The sequence below is a fragment of the Sinocyclocheilus rhinocerous genome, unplaced genomic scaffold (assembly GCF_001515625.1).
Source record: "Sinocyclocheilus rhinocerous isolate Xijiao unplaced genomic scaffold, SAMN03320098_v1.1 scaffold2790, whole genome shotgun sequence".
Lineage (NCBI taxonomy): Eukaryota > Metazoa > Chordata > Actinopteri > Cypriniformes > Cyprinidae > Sinocyclocheilus > Sinocyclocheilus rhinocerous.
In genome coordinates, this window is record NW_015644614.1 from 121029 (window position 1) to 133628 (window position 12600).

The 12600-nt window shown below is 37.4% G+C and overlaps 1 protein-coding gene across 3 annotated transcripts in view; it reads left to right on the top strand.

The window, feature by feature from the left end:
• Positions 1-12600, top strand: part of LOC107758363 (low-density lipoprotein receptor-related protein 8-like) — a 203858-nt gene that overhangs the window by 103143 nt on the left and 88115 nt on the right. For all 3 annotated transcript variants that reach the window (XM_016576080.1, XM_016576078.1, XM_016576079.1), the window contains exon 3: positions 5239-5361. In XM_016576080.1, coding sequence (XP_016431566.1) covers positions 5239-5361 — 123 coding nt within the window. The remainder of the gene's footprint in view (positions 1-5238; positions 5362-12600) is intronic.

Sequence of the window (12600 nt, forward strand, 5' to 3'; positions counted from 1 at the left end):
CTCACAGATGTATGGTGATATGTATGGTATGTAATGTTTTTGCAGGTATATGGAAGCAATAATAATAATTAAAAAAAAAATATATATATATATACAGGTACATCTCAAAAAATTAGAATATCATGAAAAAGGTCAATATTTTTTGTACCTGTGTATATATATGTAGTAATGCTTTTCACATTTCGAAGTCTGTGTGTGCTACATAAGTATAGGTTACTAAACAAGTGGTCTCAGAAACAGTACTGTGATAATACAGGCAGTAAATCTTACAGAACTAGGCTGTAGTGGGAGGCAAATTACTAGAGTATGAATTGCACATGGTTCTGTGTATGCTTGTCTTTCTGTGTGTATACATCAAGAAGAATGGATGGCCATACAGCTCTGTACACAAACTTTTTGTAACATGCCATGTAGGGCATATTTGTTTCATGTTATTCTTTGATTTCTAAAGAGCTGATTTATTATTTTTTCTTTCTTGTAAAAAAAATAAATAAATAAAAATGTGAAAAAAAAAAATTAATATGTAAAAACTAAATGTGTTAAAGGGGTCATATGATGCTTTTTTAAAGATCATTATTTTGTGTATTTGGTGTTACAGAATATGTTGACATGCTTTAATGTTCAAAAAACACATTATTTTTTAAATACTGTACATTATTGTAGGTCTTCTATGCCCCGCCTCTCTCAAACGCTTCGTTTTCTACAAAGTCCCTCCTTCCGACAAGCGTAGTCTGCTCTGATTGGCCAGCTGACCCAGTGCATTGTGATTGGCCGAACACCGCAAGCACTCGTCGGAAATGTAATGCCCCTTACCATAATCGCAGCTTCAGCTTTCAAAATAAATGTAAAGACAGAGCCCGAAAGGGGAACAGAGTCGCGTGACAGACACAGTGATGAAGCTGGTATGTGTTTGCAGTACACAAGCCACTGTTAAGACAGCTGACTCCACTGTGAGTGACCCCCTCTCTCTCTCGCTCACACACACACACGCGCGCACGCACACACGCACACACACACACACACACCTTAAGTAATTAAATCTTAAAGATTCCTAAATGCATCTACTTTCGGAAGGCCAAATAAAGTGCTTTTGCTATCGCACTGAAACACACAGCGTCTCCCTGACATGGCTGCTTCAACACTAACTGCGGTTACTGAAACCACGCCTTCTTTCTTTGCGTGCACATTTGGGCGGCATTATGCTAATATTTCCACATAGTGAGGTAGATATGTGGGGGCGTGTTAGAACGAGCCGTTTTAGGGGGGCGTGGCAAAGTCTTAACTTTGATAAAGAATATCTCTTTGGTTTTGAGACTTTAGTCTTTGCAACTTCAGGGATCTTATCTATGCACAATCAGCTTGTAACACTCCAAAGAGAAAGGAAAACTTGAAATCGCATCATATGACCCCTTTAACAAAACAAAAGAAAGATGTGTGAAATTGATTAAATAATCATGATCAATATGATATCTGTAATATATTTATGCATATATCAATATTTATGCAGTATTCATGTATTTGCTCACATAGATTAGTAAATGAAATGCTTAGAAAAAAAATAAAATATTAGTCACATTTTGTAATAATCACATTTTCCATTTCATTATAGGAGGAATAATTTTTGTTTATATTTATACCTTAGATTTGTTTTTACTGTGTTCTGTTGCGAACAAAATCATCAACAATATATTCCAAATATTCAATATATCGCTCATCCTTCATGCCAGCGTTGTGCTTTAAAATGTTATATGATTTGAATGGCTATAATGACAGAGAGACTGAAACAGACAAGTGAAGAAATAAAGGGATCCCACTAGAAAAAGGTGACCCACTGAGGCGCCTCTCTTCACAGACTTCATTTACGATTATGACCTGTCCATGTTTATAGCCCTGCTCAAGATGGCTCTGCGATTGCCTTATCCTATAATAGGTGGGCTCTCTTATCTCAAACGAGTCCTCAGAACCACATAAACCACAGCCAGTCAATCACAGCACCTCCCCAAACAGCACGCTATAGACCTCTGATCTGGTATCACTGATTTATTTCTTCCAGCTGCTTAGACTATTGAATTTTGCATCAAACTTAACAAGCATTAGACCAGCGTAGAGTGCCTAGAATCTTATAAATGACTACTGCTTCAAAAAGCTGTTCACGTCTTAACCACCTTCAGGCATTAGTTTGTTACCACAAAGTAAGCAAATAAAGCAATAAAGTGCATAGCTCATAGTGTTTAAGTAGCTCTTTAGACCATGCTGAAGTAGATTGAATGACAGTTTCCCATCTGCTTCATTGCTTTTTAAAATTGCATTGGTAATTTGGCAGTTTTCAGGAAGCTGAATGTGTCAAGTGTGTTTAGACTGTGGTCTTAGTTCCCTGTGAAGATTGGAGGAAATGGTTTGTGAAAATTGAAGGATGCTGACCTTGAGCTGCATTTGTTTCCCGTGCAGACTGCCCATTCTGTGGAACGCTGGCAGCGGACACAAAGAGGTCACCGATCCGCTAACCATCACAGATCAGCAGTCCTGTCAGTAATCATTGGGAATGTCATGGCTTTGCCTACTTTTGCAGAAAACTCACACGCACATCTCTTGCTTTGTTTCTACACACTAATACACACTCAATTCCTGGAAGTCCCAGGGAAATAGAGAAAAATAACATTTGCACAGCGACAGGCCTGATGGTTATATATGACATGTGATGATTGTTGTAAGTCAGAGTGTGTGCGCTTATTGTTTGTGCAGCCTTGTGCATGATTTATGATTTTTGTATGGCTCACAAATCAAGGCACAGTACATGCAATCTTTATGTATGTGTGCCTAGTGTGAGTATCTGCATAATGAAGTATTTGCTGCTTGTAATACATACCATCTTTTAATCAGCACATCCCATGAGTCGGTGCTTGAAGCTGCCTGCCTGCATTGGCAGTCCTACGGGAAAATTAGTAAAACCAACACTTGAGCTCACACGTGTTCTCAAACCAATGCAACATATATGCCTATTATATGTTAACAAATGATGGCACAGATTTTACTGTTATGTTGAATGATATGATTTTTTTTTTTTTACCCAGAAATGGATAAAAATCTAGTAATAGACATAGTGAGACATCAGTTTCACTATTCCTATCTGTGATACTTGCCTTCATTCATAGTGCTTAGCAAAAAGATGCCGTTGAACAAATATTTGAAATATATTGTCTTTATGTTGTTTCTATACATACATCTACAGTGGATTCAGTGTGAAAATATATTTGTGATTACAAATTTTAATGTTAGGTGCAATTAATCACTAGTAATTACAGTTTTTTTTACTCTACAAGTACTGTATAATTATTGTTTTTTTTTGGTATTTTGTGGAATCAACCTACAAATGGCTTACATTAACAATGAACAAAATGATATGCTTTACCTTGAAGAAAATTAATATTATGTTCAGCTTGAAAGGAATGAAGGGTGTGACAAGGTCAAGCTTTGTCCTTGAGATAAGGCTAGTGAAGGATCTTTGGTAATTAAGCGCTGCTCAGAGCATACCCACCACCTCTCTCTGTAGTCTTTGGAGGTGCTCAACCCATAACATACTGCCTCTGGGTTCCAGAGGAAGATAAGGGGCAGGGGAACATAGCCCCTATGATGTGCAAGTTGCTAAATCTCTAGGCTTGTTTCAGTGTAAGGTAGCTTGGGCTGGGGAGATAGGGGAGACTTAGAAGAAATCCTCTTGTTCTGATGGGAGGCAAGGGCCTGGGATTTGCTCACCGTTCCAAAGAAGAATTTCACAGAATATCTCTTTCAGTCTGGTTTGTTGCAATTCAGTGACTGTTTGACATTTTCTGCTGTCTTTTGGTTGGTTTTCATGATTTTTCACCTCTTATCTGTTTGACTGATATATATATATATATATATATATATATATATATATATATAGCTGTTAAGTCAACATTTTTGTGTATTTTTTGTGTTTTTTTAAGTTTAAGATTTTAATCTAATATTTATTTATTTTATTTCAATCAGCGAAAATGGTTTTTGATCGTTTAGGTTAACTGTTTTATACTATTTTGATGGAGGAGTGTACTTTTTTTGGCAGATTTGTGTCTTTTTTTTTTCAAATCATTGAATAAATGTTGTTGTCAATGTGTGCATATTGTTGTCAATGTGCATATTTACATTGTTAATGCACTTTCTTGGCCCTATTGTGAACAATCGATTTTGGTGCACATTTTCCACATTTTCATCAGGATGTAATAACTTGTTTAGCCTCTAAAACAACTTATCTATTTTTTTTTCAGCTGTTGACACAAATACCTTCTGTCATCCAATCAGTTGCCGAAAGATTTATTATTATTTTTTTCCCTGGTCTGAATGTTGTCCTATTTTCCCTCGAATTACATAATATTATAGAAACAAAATTGGTTCGGAATGTTTCAGGTTTCATGTTACCTTTAAAAAAAATAAAAATAAAAGTATGTTGTTTCAGCTGATTGATTTACTATAGGTGTATCGATTGCGGGGGAAAAAAACAGAATTAATTTTTGGCATTCGAGAATAGCACACCCACCCAGACCAGGCACTGCATGTGTTCAATTGATGCACATGATAAAAGCCAAACGAGTGAACAGTGTTAAATCACTGTGTCCTCTCTGACTGATAAAGCTCTTATTGGTATCCCTCCCAGAGAGCTGACAACATCATCAATTGCACTCCCTTCAGGCTCTTTTACCCAGCGACAAATTTACTGGACGTAAAGCAAAGCAGTCTTCAGCCACACACATACACAAACAAAAGTAAGGGTTCATAAATTCACAGACATGTGTACCTCGGCCTTTGTAATTGTTCCCACTGGAGCTGTGTGTTCAATTGATTCAAATTATCTTCCCAATTAAACTATAAATGCAACAAGAAGAAACGACAGAGACACGCGGTGCACTTAGTCTCATATCACTTGCCGTTTGTTGTTTAAATCTGAAGCGTGGGGCTTTTACTGCTCATGTTTTTCTTTATTTCTGCACCAGAACAGTTGTTATCTAGTGCAAGTTTCTCAAGTGATCTAATTTTGTCATGGCATCTCCTGCAGACTAGATTTAGTAGTCTGGTTTGTTTCACTGTTGTTGGAAAATAGTTATTCCGCCTTCCGAAAAAGCAGGTACATCAGAAACTGACCTTTGAACTCAAATATACCTCTTGTGTAAACACAGCCTTAATGTATATGCCCTTATACTTACCTTTCTCTCTTTTCTTCAACAGCAAAAAAGACATGTGCCACAACAGACTTTGCATGTAAGAATGGGCAGTGTCTCCCGGCCCGATGGAGGTGTGATGGAGAACCGGAGTGTCCAGATGGTTCGGATGAAGCAGACTCCACCTGCAGTGAGTATGAGTGAATGTATGAGTGTGTGTGTGCATGTGTTTTATTCTGTTGACTGATTCTGATCATTTTTGTCCAAGTAAAAGCTTGAAAACCTATAGGCAAATTTCATTTGAAAGGGTGCATCACCATACCTTGATTATAACTTCAGTCCCATAGAAAAAAAAAAAGTATTTAATTTGATTAAATTTTATTTAATTGTTAGAGTTACACTACCATAAGTTTGGGTTAATTTTTTTCCAGTTTTGTTTAGCAAGGATGCATTAAATTGATCAAAATTGACAGTAAGTGCATTTATAATGTCATGAAAGATTTTAATAAATGCCATTCTTTTGAACTTTCTACTTAACAACAAATCTTGAAAAATTATATATTTCATGAAAAAAGCAGCATAGCTGTTTTCAACAATGATAATAAAACACACCAATTCAGCATATTAGAATGGTTTCTGAAGAATAATGTGACACTGAAAACTGGAGTAATGGCTAGTGAAAATTCAACTTCACAGGAATAAAATACCTTTTAAAATATACTAAAATAAAAAAAACTGTTATTTTAAATTATAATAATATTTCACAATATTGCTGGTTTTTTTTGTTTTTGTTTTTTTTTACTGCATATTTGATCAAATAAACAGTCTTGGTGAGCATAAGAGACTACTTAAAAAAATTTAATCAGAATGCTGTCTTGATAAAGTAGCAGGAAAATTAATCTTTATAGCAGTTAAAATGTGTGTTCGTAGGCAGATAATGCTTCTGCATCCATTATTGCTCATTCCAAATTGGATTATTTTAATAACACCATTTGGAATTCACCCTATAGGGTTCTACTTTCAAAGGCTGTGTAAATGCTCAGATTACTGCATATTCATATATTTAGACCGTTTTCTCTGTAATAGTAAACCTATTTGTCATGAACATAAACTATGTTAGTGGAGTTTTGACTTTTATTTGCATGCATCCAGTTCTTTTTAGTTTGTTTTTCTATGAAGGATTGCCTGTGGCTGTATGGCAATCTCGGTAGTTGTTATTTTAAGCTGTGGACTGAGCCTTCCTCACTGGCCATGTGATGTGATTTTGCTGTTGGCTGAATTAGGCTCCAGCTGCTGATTGGCAGCAGTAATGCTAATGCCCCTGGCATAACTCACTCTCTTGTGTACTAGTAATTGATATTGTCCACTCAAATCATGATATTCCGTGTGCTCTGATTTGGTTGTTTCTTCATTTCTGAGCCAGGAGCAGTTCTGTCTCACTTTCCTTTACTTTCTGACATCTGAAGGAAAGTGGAGCTTCCAGTTCAGTGATCGCAAGATCAAGTTGAAAACTTGATCAACTATGATTTGGGTGTGTTTTTTTCTTCTGGCTACAGCATCCTAGCCAGGAAAGGATGAGGGAGACCTAGACTATGTTTGGAAATGTATACTTCCGTGCATCTTGCTTGTTAAAGGGGACCTATTATGCAAAATTCACTATTGCATGGTGTTTGGGCATAAATTGTGTTGGCAGTGTGTGTACACAACCACCCTATAATTATAAAAATCCACCCACTCCTTTTTTTTAATCCCCATAAATCATAAGCAGTGTCTCCCAACTACCTGTTTTCCGACTTGGTGCTAATGTGACGTCACATTGGCCACAGGCCCCGCCACTTTGTAAGGCTAATGTTGCTAAAGCTACCATTGTCTGTCTTCACTAGTTATGTAACGATTAACCGCGAGCCGGTTGAAAATCGATTTAAATATGTGACGATTCAAATAATAAAAGGACACATTTAATTTATAATTTGTCTTAAATCTCATTTTGTTAAAAAAAATCGTGAATCGAATCGAATCGTGAAATCATGAGTTGAGTGAATCGTTACATCCCTAGTTTTCACTGATGCTGCCTTCACGTGCTACCAGAATGATAGTAAATAGGAATGTGGGAGTTATAAATTGCATATGAAAGCAATGTGAAGTCGACCGCTGGAATTAGTCGAGCTCATAATCACAAGTGGGGCTTATAAAGTTTGTATGGCACCATGAGTTATTTTTATCGCGCCGTGCTCCCGTCTGTGTAATTCATAAAGTGCATTTTTTATGCACAGTACAATAAGATGACTGACTTTTAAACCGAGTGGGTTTTCTGTCAAGATAACAGGCTTGTACTAATAGTGGAGTGTTTATTTGCAAAGGCTAGCACCGTTATTGCCGGAGTTTGAGCTTTTGAAGCTCCGCCCTCTTCTCCGGGAGCACCAGCTCATTTGCATTTAAAGGGAAAGACGAAAACAGCACGTTTTGGCTCGTACCCTAAAAGTGCCAATTTTAACAAGCTATAAAAATGATCTGTAAGGTATTTTGAGCTAAAACTTCACACACACACACTCTGGGGTCATCAGAGGGCATAATAGGTCACCTTTAATGTCCATCCAAATCAGCCCACATGCATGTCTGAATGCTGATCAAATGCACTGAGGTAAAGGCACTCGTATAGCTTTGAAGACATACAGTACACACACACACACATACATACATGTATTCCCACTAGTCCAAGGTCAAAGCTTGCAATGGTATCCAGACACATTCTCCCAATATCCCTTTGCCTGTGTTAGATTGCTTTTCAAAATTGCTCTCAGCTTTGCTCTGATAGAAGGAGAACCTCTGTAGAGGCTTTTGAACACATGGATCATAGTTCTTCACGGCTTCTTCACACAAACACCTCTTTGTGCCTCAAATAGGTCTAGATTCCCCAAACATTAGCCTCCCTCTGGTAATGCAGAATATAAGTACTGGCATGTCATTACAGCAGGCTATCATGTTGTCCTCAACCTGGAAATATTAAGTCAGTAATATTGAAAAACGGCCTGGGGTCTGTGGTTTTATGGGATATCTTGATCAATGGGACCAGTGGGGCAGTCATTATGGTTGCATTAAAAAGTAATAAACAGGAGTGTGCGGACATGACTCGGGTGCTTGTTCAAAACCAAATCTGGGATCATATGCTGGCATGATTATGAAAAATGAGGTGAGTACCTTGCCGTGATTGGGTGGTAATTAATCAGCTTGATGAAGTGTGTGCTTGTGTGCATTTGAAAGGCACATTTACAGTGCTCTGTGTGTGTGTGAAAATTAGGGTTGGATGAAGGGTCATTTCTTGGCCCCTCCAGCTGTTGCAGGATAGATTTGCATATACGGAAGGGTCTCTGGTCAAACTTTTTGCCTTTTATTGATAAACCTTTATTTCTTTATACAGACCTGGACTAGAAATCTTGTTATGGTGAATTATGATAGACTGTGAGGAGCTTAATTAGTGGTGCTTGCTAATGCAACAACTTTAAATGTCTAAATGCTACAAGTCAATTTGCAGTACTTTACTGGATATACATTTTTTGACATTATAGATTAGATTTACTTGCGATTGTTAGATGACAGAAAAGGTAATCCAACTGTAGGGGAAATGAACATTCAAAATTACACTACTGTTCAAAAGTTTCAGGTTGGTAAGATTTATTTAAATATTCTTGAAAGAACCCCAAATTACCCAGAATTTTTGAAGGTTCGTGTGAAATTTTTATTTTTTTTATTTTTTATATATTTATTTATTTTTTTAAACTGTACGCAACCACCTATCAATGCCCTTTCAACCACCCTTTGCAACCACATAGCAACATGCTAATTCATAATTCATATTTCATTGGGAAAATATAAAAATATTGTATTTCTTGCGGTTGGACATTCAAACAAGTTACACTTCACATTCAGTGCTCACCTTTCAGTGTTGATTGAATCCAGAGAAACAAAGACAGACTGCCTACATTGGACTGTAATTGGCTACCAAATGAGAAAATAAAAATATATCTGTAAACATTTTTACCAAGAAACACACAGTATAGAAAATATTCAACATGCTTGCAAGACCTCTGCTTCTGAGAACAATGTCCTCAATCAATGTGTGGCAATGTTTCTCTTTAGTTACACTCAAAGTAGGGATGTTCATTTTGGTTATTTTTCCTAACCGACAACCGACGCTCGTTAACCGATTGTTAACCGTTAACCGACAAGATTATTTTAAATTAGAAAGGATAAGTGTCTGTGACCCGTTAAAAATACTAACATTTGTTTCCCGGGGATTGACTTTACATGCGCAAAAAGCAGCAAACAACAGAACATGAGGAGTCACATGGTCTTCATATCACATCACGCACCTGCAGCGCTTCTGCGAGCAGAGAAAAACATAGTAAAGCTAGGCTGTATATATATATAACAAATAAATAGGCCTATACGAGAAACATATTTTTACTTAAATAATAAATTAAGAAAATGAAAGAAAAACTGTGCAACAAATAAATAAAAAAGCCTAGTATGCGGAGTTTCGGTTCATTTTTGTGATGTGTGAAAGGAAACAGACGGCAGAAAGCGGCATCAAAACGCGCGCACGGCATCCGGTGCGTGAGGTGTGTACGCGCTCTGGCGTAGTTTACGTTAATGGGTGTGTTGACATCCAGCCGAAGAGCAATCAACCATAACTTCAGGCGAGCAGGCTCAGAAGTTGGGAATACGTGGAAAGTCACCACTCCTGAATGAGTTTGCGTGAGAGAAAGTAATCTTTTCGTTTTAAGTCGGTTTGAACAATCCGGATAAGCACAAGTAAGTACCATTTTGATTAGCCATCGTACCTACAATGACTGTGCACTGTGTAAACAATGAGTGACGTATACGCGCAAGAGATCACTTCCGGCGCTTGCGTAAACTACGCCAGAGCGCGTACACACCTCACGCACCGGATGCCGTGCACGCGCATCTTGGATGCCCTGGGGGTAAGCAGATAAACATCAAATTTTCATTTTGGGGTGAACTATCCATTTAACATAAAGGCATGTTGTGTGTCACCGCAGTTAAATCGGTGTCTATCATGATAAAACCTTAATATCAAACCTATATAATGAGTTTGGAAATTTTGGAGAAATGCTTAATAAACGCATTACACTGTAACTAACCCCATTAGATTTTAGCCGACTAAATTTACTGTAGATTTAGTCGACTAAAACTAGACTAAAACTAAAAACAATTCAGGTGACTAAAATATGACTAAAACTAAATGGCATTTTAGTCGAAAGTCAAAACTATGACTAAAACTAAATCAAAATTTGCTGTCAAAATGAACACTGATTGGAATGCGAGTGAAGTACATAATAAATAATAATTTGCCATTCAAATACATCGCGAATACGGAAACTTTTGATTTTGTGTGGAATGAGAGACCCAACGTTGTTTTCAGTTTCGTTTTAGCCTAAATGAATTCGTTTTGGCTTGTCGTTTATATTGCTATAGCTTTTTATATTTTTAATTCTTGTTATTTTCTAAATACTGTTAATTGAAAGGATTTGTTGTGGAGTGAGGGGAACTAAAATAACCTAGCTATGTTTACAGTGTTTATTAAATAATTATAATGTTTGTAAACATTTCGCGTCGGCATTAGGCCTATTTCTGAATGAAATAGCCTAATAAAATGCGACTTATACGCGACTTATGTTTTTCCCCCCTAAAAACACAATTTTTATACACGTAGCATATTTTAACCATGCAGCAAACCTTTTTAAATATTTTGATAAATTACTGAAAAAATAAATAATTAAATGACTTTTAAACCGTTTAACTGATTGTATTAATCGGTCAAAATTCTTACGGTCGATTAACCGGTTAAAAGGTTAAAATTAACCTCTGTCCCTAATGTTGCTTTCAGAAATGTGTCCATCTCCAAGATTGATCTTGAGATCATGAGTCTGATTGGGTTCATTATTCCTTAGAAATTGGTTGGTGCACCCCAACCAATTGAGTTGGTTTAATCACAAACCTCTTCATGATATATCAGAGGCATTTGCTTTTAGCTTGTTAAGAGTAGTTTAATAAATGTAAAACTTTTCACACTCTTTATTAAACTCACTCGACTTTGTAAGTACAAAGTATGGTTGTTAAGACATAACATTTGTGGCAGATGAGTAAAGCCCTGAATAGACATTACAGTGGAATTAGATGGAGAATATGTTGTTTTATTTCAACATCAGCAAATGCTTCAGTTTATACTGAAATTCAGTGAACTTCAGTGAACTCTTTTTTTATTTTGTTATTTGTAAGGTTTTTGTCAGTTTGCATTATCATTGTGACATTTTGTCATTCACAAGACTGTGTTGCTTTCATATTGATAGGTGTCAAGTTGATCCAGGAGACAAAGGCCTGGGCCTATTATAACCTTGCACAGAGTTTTGCTACATAATTATTTTTAAATAATATGGAGGGATCCAGTCAGATGCACCGGATGGGTTCAATTTCATGCTTCAGGCAGCGGTTCCCTGAAGTAATTTCCCATGTGGCCACACTCCAGGAGCACTGCTGCAGCCCAAGAGCAAGCCCCAGTCTCCCGGCCACGCGCTCCATTCCCGGCTGGGGGATCAGCACAGCCTGATTGCTTCTTAGTCACGCGGTTTGTGCTTGCGTTTTAATTTAGCACCCATCAGTGCTGATTTTTCTCACTATCAGACTGAGCTCAAGCACTAGAAGAGAAGACTATGGGATCAGGAAATGACACAGGCCAGAATCAAACTCCTATGAACTAGGGCTGTGCAAAAAATCGAATGCGATTTTCATGCGCATCTCGTCAGTAAAGCCGCTTCTGTGATTAGTAGTAAATCTCCAGCACGTGCTTTCAGATGGAGCGGCATTTACTACACAGAGCCGTAGTTCACTGACAAGGTACACAAAATTGCGTTCAAAATCAGCAATGAATCGCCTGCTATTTTGTGTAGCTTGTCTGGGGAAAGACTGAAGCCCAAGTGTGTAAAGAAGTCAGTGAAAGGTGGAGGAGGAAGTGTCATGGTTTGGGGGATGTTTTCTGCAGCAGGAGTTTGACCTCTTATACAGCTACATAGCAGGGTGAATGCAACAGTTTATCAGAACCGGTACCTTCCCTACAAGCATCTCCCATTCAGCCTGCCGTTTTCATGCAAGACAATGGGCCCGTCACACTACAAAACGGATAAAGCAGTTCCTTGAAGCTAAGAACACTGAAATAATGAAATGTGACCCTGGACCACAAAACCAGTCTTAAGTCGCTGGGGTATATTTGTAGCAATAGCCAACTGCACAGAGTCCTGATCTAAGCTCGATTGAAAATCTCTGGAAAATCCTTGGCGACAAAGTTATGGCTAAGAAACCCACTACAATTACCGAACTATGGAAAAGAGTGAAATAAGAATGGACCAAGATC